We start from the raw sequence: 19,739 nt of genomic DNA, 5'->3' as shown, positions 1-19,739 counted from the left end.
CGGCAGAATGATCTATTCTTATTTTTTTTCTTAAATGCCCATTATACCCTCGAGCACTGACAGTTGATTCTAAAAAGACAAGTCGAAGCTTGCTGATTTAACGCCTTAACCGTCGGTGGGCCACTCTAATTAAAGTAGTGGCACTATCGTTAATAAAATAACCAACAATGGGTCACATTGACATAAAAAAGTTACTTACATTAACGTAACCTTTTGGTATTTTTCCCACCTTATAAAAATAATAACAACACTCTCCACTCCCCAAAGCAACATACACTACACACCTCAGTCCTAAAGTCACTAACACTGTAACCAGAGTCTAAGAATACTGTCGGCAGTGACAAACAACTTCCTCTATTTCTTGCTTTTTTTTTTCTTGTTTACACACTAACCTCGGTTTCTCCGCCTAGCCGGAAACTGAGGTGGTTATAATTGTAGTGCTGACCCACATTTCACTTACTTACATTATGGAAACTCACTGCCCAAATTTTAGTTTCACTAGTTTTTACTCTGTGGTTTCTGGGGTTGTGTTTTTTTGGGCAGTCATTGCTTCTGCTGGCCCTCTCCGACGTGTTGAAGACACACATTGGTACCCTGCTACGGCCACTTGGTACGGCAGCCCCGAAGGCGACGGCAGTACCGGTAAATTTATTATGGTTAAATGATACTATGTGTTTTTCATTTTAAATCCTAAGTGTTAAGGTTATGTTGTTTAATTTGATATAAGGGGTCGTTTGGCATGAGGTATAAGAAGGTATAATGGTGGTATAAAAATTTAATACCATCTTAATATTATGTTTGGTTAGCAAATCAGGTACTAAGTTATCCTTAATTTTAACACTGGGATAACTCATACTTAAAGAAGGTGGGGTAATTAGCACCGGTATAATTTATATCTTCTTCTTAGAAATTATGTCATTGTCATTCTTAATACAGCATATCAAACAATGAATAAACAACAATCCCAGCATAACTTATCCCAATATAACTTATACCGACATAACTTATCCCAATATAACTTATACCGACATAACTTATACCGGTATAAATCGTAATCCCCTAAATTTACTGAAAGACTCGTTACTCTTTATAAATGAATGAATGGAGTATTTTTCAAAGAAATTGAGTCAAAGTTATCAATTTTCTTTTAGTAAGCTAATTTTAAAAAGAATAAGTCTGGTGCACTAAGTTTCCGCCATGCACCGGTGAGGACCGGATCACAAGGGTCTATTGTACACAGCCTTATCCTGTATTTGGGCAAGAGACTGTTTTCAAAGCTCGAACTCACCTTCTGGTTACACGACAACAATTTTACTAGTTACGCGAATGCTCCCTCCTTTTTGTAAGCTAATTAATTTGATTTTTAATGGTGGAATTTTTTGGTCAGGTGGGGCATGTGGGTACGGAAATATGGTGGATGTGAGGCCGTTCAGGGCAAGAGTAGGGGCAGTGAGTCCAATTTTGTTCAAAAATGGTGAAGGATGTGGGGCCTGCTATAAAGTTAAGTGTTTGGACCGTTCCGTTTGTTCAAGAAGAGCTGCGACGGTGATTATTACCGACGAATGTCCAGGTGGGTACTGTTCCGGCGGCAGAGTTCACTTCGACCTTAGTGGCGCCGCCTTTGGCCACATGGCTGTTTCCGGTTACGGCGGTAGCCTCCGTGACCGTGGTGTTATCTCCGTCATTTACCGCCGGTAAGGAACTTTTGTCATTTTTTATTCTTGTTATAACGGTCTTGTTTTTTTTTCCTTTCTGTTTTGTCAATTAGTGTTTAATGGTTTGTTAATTAATGTACCATATGTCATAAAGTTTTTGACAAGGCAGAGTAGTACTATTTTTGTTGACAATGACACCCCTGACTTAAGTGACTGTGTTGGGGTTATTTCTAAATATTTTTGGTCATTTTTTATTTGCTGTGATATATTTTAGTATTGATTAAATGCTGCTTAGTTATTTGCGCATATTCACACACGAAAAAGTGAATTATATTCTGTTTTTTTTGTGTATAGTTTCTGTATGTTTTATATCCTTTTTGGTCAAAAACTTCACTGCTACTTCCTTGGTTTGCATGAATTGGAGTCTGACTGCTGACCTACTTTTCCTCTGACCATATTTATTTCACCATTTTTGTGGTTAACTTTCAAGAGATTTTTATTATTATCTTCTCTTTGGAGGACTAATATTATTCTCTTTTCCTCACAGTAATTTATTAAGTAGTAACTTTTACATTTTAGACAGATGATGGGCACTAATATTCTTTAATTTGTGGTTGTAGAACTCCATGTAAGTACCCTGGAAAGAACATAGCCTTCCATGTAAATGAAGGGTCAACACCTTACTGGCTTTCTCTTCTTGTTGAATTTGAGGATGGAGATGGTGATGTTGGATCCATGCATATTAGAGAGGTACATGTCTTATGTCTCCGCTTATATTTATATACACTCGGAGACAAGCCAGAATTTAAAATTTATGGATTCAAATTCGAAATTGCACCACTTCACTGGGTTCAAAATATACTTTTTGCACTTAGTCGGATTATTAATACATATACAGGTCCAGGATTATTAATACATATACACCCCAAGGCAAAACTATATATTAGTTCAAATGAATCCATAACTTCTTACTGGGCTTCGCCCAATATACAAAGTATTTACACTACAAAATAACAATTTGTGTATAGCTTAAGCTCTTTATTTAATTGGTCAAACTGAAGATTGAAAGCTTCCTAGTCAAAAGAAGCTTTCGAGTACTAGTATAAAGGATGAGGAAACATGTTATGGTCTATACTTTCACGGTTATCAAAAAGAACCTTTAAAAAAAATTTAAGCTCTGCTTTAGAAGACTCTTTACAATTTACAAGAAATCTGAAATATATTAGACAAATCCGAATATTTAGTAGCTTTAAGAGAACTTTAAGAATCACGTGATACCAGACAAAGCAAAAAATCTTTGTTTGACATATGAAAGATTCATTTGGCCTACATTGATACTCTCTCTGCCACAATCACACCATTGTTTTACCAACAATATAGATAGCGTTTCTCCTTTTTGTGTATGAATATGAAAAGTTCCTCTCCATCTTGACTTGTTTGTCCAAAGTATTATGCACTTCAATCACTTTCCACATGCTTTTCTTTTTATCACTGTTTTACAATAGTGTTGCCTCCTTTTCATGCCGAGGGTCTTTCGGAAACCTCTCCACTCTTTGGGGCAGGATAAGGTCTGTGCACACACTACCCTCCTCAGACCCCACACGTGGGATTATACTGGGTTGTTGTTGTTGTACTGTTTTACAATAGTGCAAAAGTGTTCAATACATACAAAAGTTACCTCCTTTTTTCAACCAACCAACAACAAACCCAGTATAATCCCGTAGGTGGGGTTTGGGGAGGGTAATCTGTACACAGACCTTACCCCAACTTTGTGAAGGTAGAGAGTTTATTTCTGATAAACCCTCGGCCCTCTTTTCAACCAAATACAATTAAAAATGTCTTCTTCCCTCATTTTTTTATGAAGGGTAGATTCTTTTTCCTTTATCATCAGACAGACAAGAATTTTGAATTTTTTTTAAAAAGACTCTAAAATTTGCTAATTTTTCAGGCGAAGTCGAATGTATGGTTAGAGATGACACATATATGGGGAGCAAATTGGTGCATAATTGGAGGACCATTGCAAGGACCTTTTTCAGTGAAGTTAACAACACTGTCAACTGGAAAAGCCCTCTCAGCTAGAGATGTTATTCCAGGCAATTGGTCTCCTAAAGCCACTTACACCTCTCGTCTTAACTTCTTCTAATTGGCTCCCAATTACTGAAAAATTAAGATACCAGTCCCTCAATTAGCTCTTTGTGTCTTTTTTTAAAGGAAAAGTAGCCGTTTGGATCAGCATATAAAAGTATCCAAGGCTCTTTCCTTTTTTTTTTTCCTACTTTTGTTGTTGTTGTTGTTGTTGTTGTGTGTAACTGCTAGTAGCCCTCTCCAAAGGAGAGTGAGCGCCTTGCCTTGTGGTTTTTCTTGTAATAATAATAATTGTGTGGTGATACGTTAATTTGTTGGGTTGTAGGTTAAGTTTAGTGGGGTCATTTTCTGTGGGTTTTAACTGAGGATAGGACCAAATGAATGCACATGTAATGTAATGTTGCTTGATATGGAAACATGAATGAATGATGTGGGGACCTTTCTGCTCTTTTGGTAGTTTGGTTCTGTTTCCTACTATATTTAATATCTTGTCACTGTTCAATACTTACAACTGAACTCAGAACATCCTATGGTTGCAACATAAGAAATTGATCAACTCATCAACGGTTGCTCAGATCCTAATCACATACAGATTTACTATGACAAATAAACAGAAACGAATTCAGAATCTTTGAACTGACGATTATCATTTCACCTACTACCAAACTCTACTTCATCTAACACTGTCGGTATTACTTTGAAGTCGTTTTTTTCATAGCGGGGTTTGGGAAAAAGCGGGACTACAAAGGTCTATTGTACGTAAACTTACCCTGCATTTTGGTAAGAGACTATTTTTAGGACTTGAATCCATGACCTCCTGATCATATGACAACAACTTTACCATTTTTTTTCCTAGCCATGAGACAAAATGGAACACAGCGAAAGATCAGCACCACCTTATTGAAAGATGATATAAGATCGAGGGACCAGGTACTTACTCATATTCAGTGTTATACCAAATCAAACAATTTAACTATAATGGTCACAAAGTTAAAGTAACAATATACTCCACATTGATTAACCAAAGTAAAATATTTTCAATTCATTTACTTAATGTAAATATCGGATTCGATTAACATTTTCTCTTGAACTTGTGTTGTTGGGGTGGGGTGGGTGGGTGGGGAGTTAGGTGGGGTTTAACTTCAAGATTGGGGCAAAGCAATTGGGTGGCCAATAGTCATGAAAGCATAAATATGTTCTGAAACGCACACCTCTATCACATGCAATAAGAGTAAAGAACTTAGTGACAAGAATGATCTTGTCCACACGTGGAAGCGGTCCCAATTACAAAACAGTTACTACTTCTAACTTCATATTTGGAATCAACTGACACTCAGTTCTATACATGTGAATGGGCATGTGCCCAAATCCTCCCAAGATAAAAGGAGAATTCACACTCGTGACCAAGAGGTCCCTTAGCTAAGATTCTCAAGATTTCTCTTTAACATTTATGTAGAGATGGACAAATTAGGGGCACAAACATTCAACTCTTTGGTCCTTGCAACATCAAACTATTAGGAGTAGGGCTTAACGTGGATTTGAAGCCTGTAGAATACAATACATTATCTAAAACAAATTTACACTATCCGTGTATTGTAATCTTGAAGCGGGTAATCTATCTTATTTTTCAGGTTGTCATCCTGCAATCTTGTTTTAGATGATTTGATAGTGTAAAAGTTCTTTTACAATGTAAATTTGTATAAACACAAACAGTACATCTAAATATGAGTATGAATTGGAAGGGCTAAAACTAAAAGTAATAACTTAAGGGTGCATTCAGTTATCAAACATAGATCATGGTATATTATTTGCTGGAAACCGGGAACAGAGTATGTGACCAACTTCAAGTACTGGAAAGTGAAAATAACAGTGACCTAATGTGTGAGGCTCAACTAGTATCTCTACCTGCTTATCTTGCCACCAGGTCATTGACCTTGTGTTAGAATAGAATTATCAATTGGAAAGAACTAATTTCCACCAACAGACCTCCAACTACAAAAATTACAGTCCTACGCAATGCAGGATTCTACTTTTTCTTTTCACTTTTAATCGATAAGTCCATAACTCCAACAACAAGATATTCTCAACTGTATCAAATATTCATGAAAAATAATGAATTTCTGGAGGGAGTGATATTGGACCTAAATTGAAGCTGGGAAAAACGTTGTAGGGTACACTACAGGAAATGTAAAACTAAGATTGAAATACCATGGCAACACCTATGTTTTAGACACTCTTATTTGCAAAATTCCAATTAAACTGAGAAAAATTTGACAAGCTTGACCATCAAAGTAAAATTATATCAGTTCACTTTACAAGAAAATATTTCATTACCGCTGGGCCTTTTTAACCTTCTCTTTCCTTGTTTATGAGCTGGTTAAAAGTGTATTATAGTTTAAGTAAAATCTGATTTAAGAGTTCTAGACCAAACCGTGTAGCTTTCTTTGATTATTATTAACAGAAGCTTTCACTAAAACAAAAAACTAAATAAAATAATTGTGGTATAAAGAGACTAACTTGCATCGAAGCTCGTTTCTGTTCAAGTAACGTAAAGAGAACTAGTTAAAAACTCACAAACTAGCCGAACGAAAAGAATGTGTCGTGTGTAGATGCGACATAACACCGAAGAATGCTCTCTTAACCTCAATTAAAAGATTAACCAGCCAGGAAAAAAACTTCGAAGCACACAAATAACAAGCTGAAATTCCTGCTACAAAAGCTACTTCCAATTGTATAAAGGAAAAGGGAACAACAAACTCATCGCATTTCGCGCATCTAAGCAAAAAAGCCTAAAACATACCAGGAAGAAAGTCCCTGGCTGCAGAACATATGTCCTCAAAGGCCAGTCGCTCTTATTTGCAACATGACATACAGCAACAGGAAAAAAGAATGAATGAATGATAATAACTCCAGAGCAGTGTAATAAGAATTAATTAGGCTAGAAGAGAGAAAAGGCATTACTAGGAACTTATTTATGCAGTTGAGGCAGAATCACTTTCTGCAGCTTGTCCGCCTTCGACTGAAGTTGGTGTATCGGCCTTTGGTCCTTTTGGAGTACCAACACTAGCAGCAGCCGGAGATCCTTGTTGTGCAGCATCCTTGACTGGTGAAACAAGCTTGTCAATAGCAGCAGCTGGAGATCCTTGTTGTGCAGCATCCTTGACTGGTGAAACAACCTTGTCAATAGCAGCAGCTGGAGATCCTTGTTGTGCGGCATTTTCCGCATTCTTGGCATCATTAACTGCCTTTCCTATGGGACTTTTCTCATTTTTGGCATCCTTAGCCACCTTTGGTGTCGCGATTTTCTCATTTTTGTCATCCTTAGCCTCCTTTGGTGTAGAAATCTTTTCATTTTTGGCATCCTTTCGTTCCTTCATGTCCTTGGCGTCCTTTCCTTCCTTCGCATCCTTGGCATCCTTTCCTTCCTTTCCATCCTTACCATCCTTGTCTTTCTCAGGAGGAGGTAGCATATGTGGTGGAGGGTTCTGCTTCAGCTTGACAAAAAGCTGGCGCATTCTAGACAGGTCAGTGGGTTTCCCAGGCTTTGGGCCCTGGATAACTGCAACTGATGGCTTCCTCTCTTCCTCCTTCTTGCCTCGCCTCTTCTCAATATTAGGGACCTCACGCGGTATAATCTCTGCAATTGCTTTAAAGTATTGTTTGTGAGCTTCTTTGTGAAATTTCTCTTGGTTGGCCAGGTACAACTGCACAAAAGCACATGCATGGTCATTTACTATCAATTACTGTTTTAACATATAAGAGGTTTGAGTGCGAGCAGTTACTTTCTCCCTTTCTCGGTTATTAGATTTGTTGGTCTCGCAATTAAGCTTCCGTTTCTCATAAAATGATCGTATGTACTCCTCAGCTTCAGCGATAATCTGATTCCTCATTTCCTTTTCCTTCTTCTCCTTCTCCTCAAGATAAATGGCATTTTGGCTGCAGAAAATAGACAGGAGACTATCAGATTGCAAACATATCTTGGCAAGCATTATATGCATGTAAAAACAATGGGCATCAGTATATATCTCGTGGTGTATATCAAGTAAAATAGCGTAATACAGTCATAAACATTGTAAGAAACCGAATTTGATCCGAATCTCCTTGATGTCCCAAATGCAGTTCCTCGCTAAATATCCACAACTGAATAAGCAACTGAAGAAATTTTGACCAATTAACATCATGTGAAGTTCTAACCGTAGAAGTAAGTTAAACATCAGTGTTTTCTGTAAAAAAACGATACTTATCATTCATAGCCTGTTGAAAATCTCACTGAAAGGGAAAAAAACAGGTTCTGATTATGTTAAAAACTAAAATTAAATTATTGAACTCAGTAACGAGATCAGTTGTGAAAACAGTGTATTAATAGAGGAAGCAAAGCTTAATGACAGGAGAGAAAAGAGGGAGGAAGCAACTATTCATTATATGCATACATTTTATCTTAGAAAGGACATTTCGGAAACAGAACAACACAATCACAATCACAATCACAATCATTGATGATGACAATAATAACATTAACCAAGAAAGCAGACCGTCGTCATCTGCCCCTCCCCCCTCCCCCCAAATCACAATCATTGACGACGATAATAATAACATTAACCAGAAAGCAGATTGTTGTTCAAAAATCACCTAAAGAGGAAAGGAACAATGAGAAAATCAGAGCTGAGCACAAAACATAGGGAGCTAGATATTTAATATTCACTGAAGATCATATACGATAAAGTTTGTCTTCTGCTCTACTACACCAACACCACTACGATACTCTCCTCTTTCCTGATGATTAGAAGTCTTACTGGGATGACTGGCTCGTTTCACACAATGACTGATCCAAGATGACCCAGGGACATACAAAACTCTAGCTACAAATTAGTAATATGATGTTAATTTAGTTTAGTAAGCTATTGGTTCTCCTTGACACCTTGGAAATTTTTTACTGCAAGTTTGAAGCTGTTGTTACTTTCTTTTTGTTTTCATATCGAGCGTATAGAAAATCAAGTATGGTAATCATTGCAGATACCATCCAGCAAGTTTCAGAATGATTCTGTGTTTTTAACCTCTTGACTGAAAGGAGTTAACACAAAATGAAATTGCTCTTGATGCCTCCTTTCTAATATATCTCTAAAACACCATTACTTATTCTTAACACTTTATAATAACTAAGTTGAGTTTTACTCACAAAACAGCACATTCTACAGTCTAAACTTCGAAATGACAAAGTCACATCATTGCCAGTGTGTTTTCCTCTTATATCCAACAAAAAAACACAATTGTCATTTCAAGCTGATATATATCTTTGGTATAAATCAGCAGACCATTGCTCTAATGTTTGAGATTTTGAACAAATGTGACTCAAGAATGAAAAAAGAAGAAAGAATTTAAATCCATAGATTCATTAGCCGCTGTCTTTCACTTGATTAACTACTGATGTCTCTCATAGCAATATAATAATTCAAATCCATGAAGACGAAGAACAAACTTAATACATTGACCTTTGGATTTACTGAGCTAAAAGTAACTGGAATCTCTTAATATTTAATGCATGGTTGAGGAATATTTCCTAACCAAGAAACATCATCAAACAGCAATGCACTTCAGAAGGCCTATTTAAATGTTTTACTCAGATAATCCTCAAGAACCTAGACACTTTAACTGCACGTAAATTAAACATATTGCATTGCGAGCAGCATTAATTACCTAGTTTAGTTCCTTTAACCGCATAAAGTCAAATAAATTTTCCCCGTCATGCATCTTCAACGATGATATAGCTCCTCAATGAATGATAGATGCTCAGCTATATCATACTATCAAAATAAAATACCAAAGGGACCACATCATTTATTTCCTAATGCACCAGCAAACTTGAGCTAGTGATCCCGATGCATATCAACAGTGAGGGAACTTGCAGTTTAACCCCATTGTCAGCAGTTATCAACTGAGAAATTGTACCAGTACGAAGGATGAAAAGGACTAACTATACATTGCAGTTAGAGTATACTGGCATATGGTTGCATTATCCATATTCTACATAAGAGGATGTCCAGTGTAAGTGCAATTAATGAAAAGAGGGCTTTAGTATATATGATCTTTTACTGTGTGCTTATATGACTAGAATGTTGGATTTCTAACAACTTGACAGCATCTTCTAGGAGAATCATGCTCAGAGGCAGATCCACTATTTAGAGGGATTGTTCTATATATTCAAAGGATTTAAGTTATATCCACGAAGTAATGAATTTTTTGCACCATCAGTATAATTTAATCAGCTTTATCAAGTTGTTTACTATTTTCTCTAGGTTATCAATCAATGTTATTAAATAAATTTACCTATAATTACATTTTAAGTGACCTAATTGTGTAAGTATCTTTTACACCATCATTGTACAGAACTTAAAAACTCTTCTCAAGATACATACACTTTAATTCCATGCATTATAATATAGAGTATGAGTCCTTTTGACTCTTGATTAATTAATTCCACTATGAGATAAGGGTATATATTTGTCATACAAGGACTCAATAAAGGGCGTATTAAGGCAATTAAATTCAAGCACAAATCCAAAAAAATTGAAAACCAAAAATGAGAAAAGCTCATCAAACATAATTCAGCATATTTTAGACCCAAAAAAGACGCATACACACTGTAATGGGCAAATGATATGTATCATCTGAAGATCAAAAGTTACAGTTTTGAAAACTGACCGACGCCATTCGCGAAAAGCAGCACCTTCTTCACGCATCTCAGTAGGATCGGGAAGCAACGGTCCATCAGTACCGGAGGAGAAAATGCCATCTGTATCAGTTCCGAGATCATAGGGCTTGGATTGCACACCAGATCCTTGATAATGATCCTCCGATGTCTCAAAAGGTGAACTATGATACTCGCCATTATTCTCCGGCGACTGCATGTTATCATGATGGTAGTAATGTTGCTGCTGTTCACCGGTGGAGAAATCGTCTATATCAGATGGAACCGGCGGAGGAACACCGCCATCATCGGCTGAGGGAACGTCGAACTCGTAACGCTGGGAATGAACGTCGTAGCCGTTGTAGTTGTGATCGTCAAAGGTACTTGTGGTCGACGGGATCTCTTCACCATCGAAATTCTCCATTGTTGCAAAGTGTTTGAAAAGGTCCCCTGTGAAAATGTGTGTTTCTATTCTATATGCAAATGGAAATGGAAATGCATGTTTGTTTGTTGAGATGGAATGAAACGAAGAGAGCGGTGCCCTGTGGAAAAGGTCTCCCCTATGCTGCTCCTTCAAAATGAAGCATCTGTCCACGTAGATTTTGTCAAGCCTTACGTGTAGTTTAGGTAAAATTTCTTTTTTTTTTAATTATTATTTTGAAACGATATAAGTACTGTATTTGCAAATTTTACACCTTGGTGGAAATAACTGGAACTTATAGTATGTGTGACCAAGCTTCTTCATGTGATGACCCGGTCAATCGTCTCATTAGTTACCGTTTCGTTTTCCCTATTTCTGCTTTTTTATACTTTGTTTATCCGTGTTATGTGGTATCGGGTTGGTCGGATCGAATCCGGAATGATTTTGGTAAGGTTTGAGTCACTTAGTCTCTTTTGAGGAAGCTTAAGTTGAAAAAGTCAACATAATGTTGACTTATGTGTTAGAGGGCTCGGATGTGAGTTCCGATGGTACGGTTAGCTTCGGGAGGTGATTTGGGACTTAGGAGCGCGATCGGAATGAGTTTTGGAGGTTCGGAGTAGATTTAGGCTTGAATTGGCGAAATTAATATTTTGGCGATTTTCGGTTGGTAGGTGAGATTTTGATATAGGGGTCAGAATGGAATTCCGAGAGTTGTAATAGATCTGTTGTGTCATTTGGGATGTGTGTGCAAAATTTCAGGTCATTCGGATGTGGTTTGGTTGGGTTTTTGATCAAAAGCGAAATTTAAAAGTTTTTGGAAACTTAGGCTTGAATCCGATGTGTTTTGATCAATTTGATGTTGTTTGAGGTGTTTTGAAGATTGGTACAAGTTTGAATAAGGTTTTAGGATATATTGGTGCCTTTGATTGAGGTCCCGGGGGCCTCGGGTGAGTTTCGAAGGGTTGAACGGACCATTTTGAGTTAAAGAAAAGTTGCAGATTTCTGTTCAACTGTTGCAGGTATTTTACTCTTCGCGTTCGCGAGTGGACCCTCACGTTCGCAAAGAGTCAGTTGATGAAGGTGGAATTTAATCCTTTGCGTTTGCGAATGGCTAAGTGTTTGTGCATCGCGTTCGCGGGGTAGTGTCGCGTTCGCATAGAAGAAAATGGGCGGCTGAGTTTCAGTGGATTTAATTCATCGCGTTCGCGAAGGCCTATCTGAATAAAGCATCACGTTCGCGATGTGGTGGTCGCGATCGCGAAAGAGGAATTTGGTCAAGGTTATTTTTGTGCTTCGCGAACGCGAGGCTTTGACCGTGTTCGCGAAGAAGGATTTTCAGGCCTGGGCAGAAGGTTTAAAAGGTCGTCTTGTCCGCGAATGTGGGGTTTATTTCTTCCATTGTTAGTCGTTTTTGGAGCTATTTGAAGGAGATTGAAGAGAGATTCAAGGGGAATCACTTGGAGGTAAGAATTTTGGACTTAAAACTCGATTCTATTGTGAAATCTACCTAATAAATCGTAGAATCTACGCCTAAAATTGAGGAATTAGGGCTTGAGATTAAGAGACTTTAAAATGAGAATTTGAGGGGCCATTTGGACTCCGATTTCAGTGTTCTTGGTATGTGTGAACTCGTGGGAGGATAAGGATTCCGTTGATGTGATTTTTATTGAGTTTTGAGACATGGGCCCGGGGGTCGGGTTTTGGTAATTTCGGGATTTGTGTCGTATTTTGATTATTTTCACTTGGGCTTCGTTCCCTTAGCATATTTTGACGTCCTCGTTCTGATTTTGGATAGATTCAACGCAAGTGGAGGCCGATTCGAGGGTCAAAGGTGTCGCGAGCTAAAGATTTGACCGGTTCGAGGTTAGTAATGATTGTAAATGATGTTCTGAGGGTTCGAAACCCCGAATTGCACATCGTAGTGCTATATTGAGGTGACGCACATGCTTGATGACGAGCGTGGGGACGTGCACTATTGGGGATTGTGACTTAGTCCATCCCGAATGACTATTTTACCGCGTATTTGATTGAAATCTATTTGCTATCATCATGATTTGGGCTGAATGCCATATTTGGGCCTTGTGCCAACTATTTGAACCCTTCGAGGATTTTTACTGGTATTTTCTCACTGTTTTGACTTTATACTTGAACTCAGTCATGTTATATTTCACTGTTTTTCGTACTCAGCCTTTTTTACTCTCTTTTAACACTTACATGATCTTTTAAATGATATTTTTGGGCTGACAATCATGTTTTACTATTGCCTGAATGGCTTGTGAGGATTTTGACTGAGTAAAGCCGAGGGCCTATGTTGTGAGTAAACATTTGATACTGATTATGAGGCCGAGGGCCTAGTGATGATACCACGAGGTGACTTGATATTGCGCTTGGGCCGTAAGGGGCCCCTCCAAGAGTTTGTACACCCCGAGTGAGCGCGAGTACCCATTGTGATGTGAGATTGAGCCAGAGAGACTGGTATTGTTCTATGTGATTGCCCGAGAGGCTGGTATTGTTCTGAGATGTTGCTCGAGGGGCAGAATTATTGATACTGTGCCCGAGGGGCGAGCTTTTTATGTGTTTCTTTTTCACAATGAACTGTCAAATTACCTGCTTAATTGTTGAAAAAGGCTTTTCATGAAGTTAAATTTGAGTTAAAGGATTTTTACCTATCTTTCACTAGTTTACTGTTTTAATGGTTTTACTGCTTCATTATAGCATGCTTTTGTGCCTTGCATGATTTCCTGCTTTCAGTCTTTATTTATGATTATTACTCACTGAGTTGGAGTACTCACTTTACTCCCTGCACCTTGTGTGCAGATTCAGGCGTATCTGGTCCCGTTCCTAAGTGCTGATTATTTCTGGCTCAGGCAGATCCGAGGAGTTTCTAGGTAGCTGTTGGCATTCGCAGCCCAAAGCTCTTCCCTATTTTATTCCTTCCTGTTCTTAGTTTCTGTATTAAACTCTGTAGTTATATATATTTGGAGTATTCTGTTTTGTTAGATGCTTATGACTAGTGACACCCCGGTATCGGGCTATGTTAGGTTATTTTCTGCGAATTATGCTATTATCTGTTAACTTTGGATTATCTTATCATGCTTTAGATTTATTCCTTATGGTTTTACTGTTAATAATTGGATATGGGAAGTGTCGGCTGGCCTTGTCTTCACGAGAGGCACCATCACGACCGGGTCCGGGTTTAGGGTCGTGACAAGTTGGTATTAAAGCCTAGGTTACATAGGTCTCACGAGTCATGAACAGGTTTAGTAGAGTCTCGAGGATCATTACGGAGACGTCTGTCTTTATCCTCGAGGGGCTGCAGAACCTTTATGAAAAACTTCGTATTCTTGAAATTCTTGTCGTGTGACTTTGTTGATCCGAAAACTTCTGTTGTTCTATTCTCTCACAGATGGTGAGGACACGCGCTACCGGCCAAGATGGACGAACACCAGTACCACCAGTTATAGCCACTAGAGGCTGAGGACGCGGTCGTGATCGCGGTAGGGGTAGAGGTGTGGCCCGCACAACAGCCAGGGCAGCACCTGCAGATCCACTAGCCGCCCCAATTCAAGATCAGGTCCCAGTTATGGGCACTCCAGCAGCACCAGCTCAGGCACCAGTTGTGCCCATTGTGATTCCGGGTCTTCAGGAGGCCTTGGATCAGATCTTATCAGTTTGCACTGGCCTAGCTCAGGCAGTTTTAGCCACTACAGCCGTAGCTACTTCTCAGGCCGAGGGAGGAAATCAGACTCCCGTCGCTCGCACACCTGAGCAGGTCGTACAGGGACTTCAGACGCCGGGGGAACATCCTGCCCAACTGGTTACAACCGCCCAGGGATATGTAGTTCCTGCCATGGTAGAGGATGAGCAGCGTAGATTGGAGAGGTTTGGTAGGCTTCAGCCTCCGACCTTCAGTGGTGCAGAGGGCGAGGATGCCCAGGGCTTCTTGGATAAGTTTTAGAGGATGCTTCGTACAGTGAGTATTCTAGAGACCAGCGGGGTCGCTTTCACTACTTATCAGTTTTCTGGAGTTGCCTTCACTTGGTGGGAGGCTTTTGAGAGGCTTAAGCCTGTTGGTGCAGCACATCTTACCTGGCAACAGTTCTCCGTTCTCTTTGTGGAGAAGTTTGTGCCGCAGTCCCGTAGTGAGGGGCTGCGTAGGGAGTTTGAGTGGTTGCATCAGGAAGAGATGACTGTGACGCAGTACGAAATGAGGCTCTCCGAGTTAGCTCGTCATGCTATTTGGATGGTTCTGACAGATCGAGAGATGATTAGGAGGTTTGTTGATGGCCTCACTTATCAGCTTTGTATTCCCATGACCAGGGAGAGGGTGATTGGTGCTACCTTTGAGGAGGTTGTAGACATTGCTCGGGAGATTGAGTCTGTTCATCGCAGGAGCGCAAGGAGAGGGAGGCCAAGAGGCCTCGAGGATTTGGTAGTTATAGTGGTACTCCTTCGAGAGATCAGTTTCAGTACGGCAGAGGCCGTCCATTCAGACATGCTCAGCCAGCTCGCCCAGGTTATCGTGGGGCTTCATCGGGTCATGGTTCTCACAGTTCTCATCAGGGCCAGTCCTCACTTAGTGCCCTTCCAGCTCAGAGTTTGTCCCGTGCTCCATCAATTTAGGGCTCTTCTATGCCAGGTGCATTTGCTAGTCACTCCGGTGCGAGGGGTTCCCTTTAGTCCCCTTCTCCAGCACCTGGGAGTTGTTATGAGTATGGTGAGATGGGTCATATGTGGAGGCAGTGCCCCCATCATCTTGCGAGTTCATCTCAGCAGAGGGGTCAGTCATCGGCTTCAGCGCCAGTTACTTCACCACCACCCGCCCATCTAGCTAAGGGTGGAGGTCAGTCAGCTAGGGGTCGCTCCAGAGGGGGAGGTCGATCAGGTGGCGGTCAGGCCCATTTCTATTCACTTCCAGGCAAACCCGATGTTATTGCTTCAGATGCTTTTATTATAGGTATTATTTTAGTTTGCCACAGAGATGCCTCTGTATTATTTGATCCTGGTTCCACCTTTTCTTATGTGTCATCATACTTTGCTTGTTATTTGGATACGCCTCGTGAGTTTCTTGCTTCACCTGTTTATGTATCTACCCTGGTGGGCGATACTGTTGTTGTAGACCGTATGTACTGGTTGTGTGTGATGACTATTGGGGGTCTAGAAACCCATGTGGATCTTTTATTATTGTGTATGGTGGATTTCGATGTCATTTTGGGCATGGATTGGCTATCTCCGTGTCGTGCTATTCTGGACTGTCATACTAAGACAATAACATTGGCTATACCGAGTGTGCCACGGATTGAGTGGCGAGGAGTGACTGATTATGTTCCCAGTAGAGTGATCTCATTCTTGAAAGCCCAGTGTATGGTTAGGAAGGGTTGTCTTTCGTATCTAGCCTTTGTAAGGGATGTCGGTGCTGAGACTCCCAGTATTGATTCTGTTCCAGTTGTGAGGGATTTTCCCGATGTGTTTCCTACAGACCTGTCGGGTATGCCAACAGACAGGGATATTGATTTTGGTATTGACCTGGTGCCGGGCACTCAGCCCATTTCTATTTCGCCGTATCGTATGCAACCAGCGGAGTTGAAGGAGTTAAAGGAGAAGCTTTAGAAACTCCTTGATAAGGGGTTCATTCGGCCTAGTTTGTCACCTTGGGGTGCGCCGGTTCTATTTGTGAAGAAGAAGGATGGCACTATGAGGATGTGCATTGATTATAGGCAATTACACAAGGTAACAATTAAGAACAAGTATCCTTTGCCTCGGATTGATGATTTATTCGACCAGCTTCAGGGAGCGAGAGTGTTCTCCAAGATTGATCTCCGTTCAGGTTATCACCAATTGAAGATCAGGGACTCGGATATTCTTAAGACAGCTTTTAGGACCCGATATGGTCATTATGAGTTCTTGGTGATGTATTTTGGGCTGACCAATGCACCAGCAACATTCATGCACTTGATGAACATCATGTTCCGGCTTTATTTGGTATTCAGGTTGATCCGAAGAAGATAGAGGCAGTTTAGAGTTGGCCCAGACCGTCCTCAGCCACAGAGATACACAACTTTCTTGGCTTGGCAGGCTATTGATAACTAGGAAATATAATGCATTTTACACTCCTTCTTGCTTAAGTTTTTATTAGAAATGTGCGCAAAATAGTCCCAAAGGCTCATAAGTTGTGCTTGATTGCAGGTTTGATCAACATGGTGACAAGATGTCAAAAACCAACTCAAAAAGGAGTAAAACTTGCACAAGTACCAAAATAAGACAAAGCTCAGTCAAACAGGGTCAGTGCGGCCGCACACTATTCTGTGCGGTCCGCACAAGTGAAGTTCAGAGAGGTTGATATTTAGGCCAAAAGGCAATGTGGCCGCAAGGGGTTTTGTGCGGTCCACATTAGGATCATTGCGGCCGCACTCGATTTAGTGCGGTCCGCGGAGCCAAGGTTCAGAGAGGTGGTGTTTTGGAGGTTGAAGTTCAATGCGGTCCGTGGTCCTTTTTGTGCTGACCATAATGGAAGCCATCGCGGCCGCACTCGATTTCGTGCGATCCACATTGCCCAAGTTCAGAGAGCTGAGTATTCAAGTTCAGAGCCTTAGTGCGGCTACACTCATTTTTGTGCGGTCCGCACTAGCCCCGCAGGGTATTTTTGTCCAGATTTTTCAGCCTAGTATAAATAGATTATTTTCCCATTTTTAGGTTATCAAATAGTTTTTTATCAAGAGCTGCGCTCGTGACTTCATTTTTTTAGCTATTTCGAGTAATTTTAGTGTGATTTCAACTTTGAATCTTCAAGTTTAATTTAGTAATTAATTATTATGAGTTTCTCTTCATCTATTTCCTTGTTTTCTTCTCTAATTATGAGTAGCTAGACCCATAAGCTACGGTTGTGGCTCAACCCTAGTGTGGGTAATTAATGGGCCTTGTGTTTTGATGCTTGATTGTCTATGGGTGTTTGATATTTGGTCTAATTTAGGGTTTTAACTGTGAATTAGTAGTTGCAACCACTAGTTTACGCCTAGTAGACTTTGGCTCTCTTGAGAAAAAGAGCCTAAGTCCATGAAATTAGTCCAACAAGGAATTTGGGGCGTACTCAAGAGATTGATAGCCCTAATTAAAGGATTAAACCTAGAGATAGTAATACCCGACTTGAACCTTGATTGCCTGCAGAAATTTGCATACCCAATTGGTCTTGACAAAGTCAATTCGGGCAAAATCACTCGAACTACCGAGAGGTGTAGAGTGAGTAGAATCGTGCAATGGTTATATCATACTCCCCAAATGTGACAATCTAGCTTCAGACTCAAGATTTCGTCAAATGACCACCTAGGCGAAAGTCACTACCCTAGTGGCTTTTAATCATTTGAACAACTCGCAATAGTTTTATATTAGTCTTATTTATCTTAATTTAGCATTGAAGCATTATAAAATTAGAATCGTAATCAAAACAAAAAATGTGTAGAAGTGCAATTAAGAGCAAATACGCAACTCCACTTTAGATAGACACTCAACTGCAATATCTATCTCCCTGAGGAAATCGATCCCGACCTTAATCGGGTAAAAGCTGCTTCGACCTCTCTCGCTACTCCTTAGTAGTGCAGGGTTGGCCTTGATCAACTATTATTGCCGGTTTTTTTAGGGATTCTCATCTATCGCATTGCCCTTGACCAAGTTGACTCAAAAGGGTGTTTCATTTGTATGGTCGGATGAGTGTGAGGAGAGCTTTCAGAAGCTCAAGACATCTTTGACCATAGCTCCAGTGTTAGTTTTGCCATCAGCTTCAGGTTCATATACCATGTATTGTGATGCTTCGAGAGATGGTATTGGTTGTGTTTTGATGCAGGAGGGTAGAGTTATTGCTTATGCTTCTCCTCAGTTGAAGGCCCATGAGAAGAACTACCCCGTTCATGATTTGGAGTTGGCTGCCATGGTTCATGCGTTGAAGATTTGGAGTCATTACTTATATGGTGTGTCTTGTGAGGTGTTTACTGATCATCGTAGCCTCCAGCACTTGTTCAAATAGAAGGATCTCAATTTGAGGCAGCGGAGGTGGTTGGAGTTGCTTAAGGATTATGATATCACTATATTGTACCATTTGGGAAAGGCCAATGTGGTGGCCGATGCTTTGAGCTGAAAGGCGGTAAGTATGGGGAGTTTGGGATATATTCCAATTGAGGAGAGACCTCTTGCAATTGATGTTCAGGCCTTGGCCAATCGGTTCGTGAGGTTAGATATTTCGGAGCCCAGTCGGGTATTGACTTGTGTGGTTTCTCGGTCTTTCTTATATGATCGCATCAAAGAGCGCCAGTATGATGATCCATATTTGTTTGTCCTTAAGGACAGAGTTCAGCATGATTATGCTAGAGATGTGACCATTGCTGATGATGGGGTGTTGAGGATGCAGGGCCGGATTTGTGTGCCCAATGTGGATGGGCTTCGAGAGTTGATTCTGGAGGAGGCCCATAGCTCGCGATATTCCATTCATCCGGGTGCCGTGAAGATGTATTAGGATTTGAGGCAGCACTATTGGTGGAGAAGAATGAAGAAAGACATTGTGGGATTTGTAGCTCGGTGTCTCAATTGTCAGCAGGTGAAATATGACCATTAGAGACTGGGTGGCTTGCTTCAGCGAATGGATATTCCAGAGTGGAAGTGGAAGAGGATCACTATGGACTTTGTAGTTAGACTTCCATGGACTTTGAAGAAGTTCGATGCTATTTGGGTGATTGTGGATCGGCTGACCAAGTCCGCGCACTTCATTCCTATGTGTACTACCTATTCTTTAGAGTGGCTAGCAGAGATCTATATCTAGGAGATTGTTTGTTTTCATGGTGTCCCAGTTTCTATCATTTCAGACAATTTACATTGCAGTTTTGGAGGTCTGTGTAGCGAGAGTTGG

General features: G+C 40.2%; 2 protein-coding genes across 2 annotated transcripts; one reads left to right on the top strand and one right to left on the bottom strand.

The window, feature by feature from the left end:
• The first annotated feature begins 232 nt into the window (after window positions 1–232).
• On the top strand, window positions 233–4,217 carry LOC104225542 (expansin-B3). The gene is made up of 4 exons (XM_009777364.2): window positions 233–642; window positions 1,388–1,694; window positions 2,276–2,405; window positions 3,604–4,217. Exons 1-4 carry the CDS (start codon window positions 468–470, stop codon window positions 3,796–3,798), a joined length of 807 nt encoding a protein of 268 aa, XP_009775666.1. The 5' UTR covers window positions 233–467; the 3' UTR covers window positions 3,799–4,217.
• Window positions 4,218–6,357: 2,140 nt separating this feature from the next.
• LOC104225543 (clathrin light chain 1) lies at window positions 6,358–10,958 on the bottom strand. The gene is made up of 3 exons (XM_009777366.2): window positions 10,440–10,958; window positions 7,523–7,676; window positions 6,358–7,444 (listed from the first exon to the last, which is right to left on the bottom strand). The coding sequence occupies exons 1-3, from the start codon at window positions 10,847–10,849 to the stop codon at window positions 6,713–6,715; spliced, it is 1,296 nt and encodes a 431-aa protein (XP_009775668.1). The 5' UTR covers window positions 10,850–10,958; the 3' UTR covers window positions 6,358–6,712.
• Window positions 10,959–19,739: the final 8,781 nt, after the last annotated feature.

This window comes from Nicotiana sylvestris, chromosome 7, assembly GCF_000393655.2.
Source record: "Nicotiana sylvestris chromosome 7, ASM39365v2, whole genome shotgun sequence".
Taxonomy (NCBI): Eukaryota; Viridiplantae; Streptophyta; class Magnoliopsida; order Solanales; family Solanaceae; genus Nicotiana; species Nicotiana sylvestris.
Note: the sequence above shows the minus strand (reverse complement) of the source record. Positions and strands in the feature narration are given on the sequence as shown.

Excerpts from the sequence above, each read along its gene's own strand:
- LOC104225543 (XM_009777366.2), bottom strand. The coding sequence starts at position 10,849 with ATGGAGAATTTCGATGGTGAAGAGATCCCGTCGACCACAAGTACCTTT. Across the intron at positions 7,677-10,439 it reads GCTTTTCGCGAATGGCGTCG|CCAAAATGCCATTTATCTTG; the intron begins GTCAGTTTTCAA and ends TATTTTCTGCAG. Across the intron at positions 7,445-7,522 it reads ATAACCGAGAAAGGGAGAAA|TTGTACCTGGCCAACCAAGA; the intron begins GTAACTGCTCGC and ends GCTTTTGTGCAG.
- LOC104225542 (XM_009777364.2), top strand. The coding sequence starts at position 468 with ATGGAAACTCACTGCCCAAATTTTAGTTTCACTAGTTTTTACTCTGTG. Across the intron at positions 1,695-2,275 it reads ATCTCCGTCATTTACCGCCG|AACTCCATGTAAGTACCCTG; the intron begins GTAAGGAACTTT and ends TTGTGGTTGTAG. Across the intron at positions 2,406-3,603 it reads GATCCATGCATATTAGAGAG|GCGAAGTCGAATGTATGGTT; the intron begins GTACATGTCTTA and ends CTAATTTTTCAG.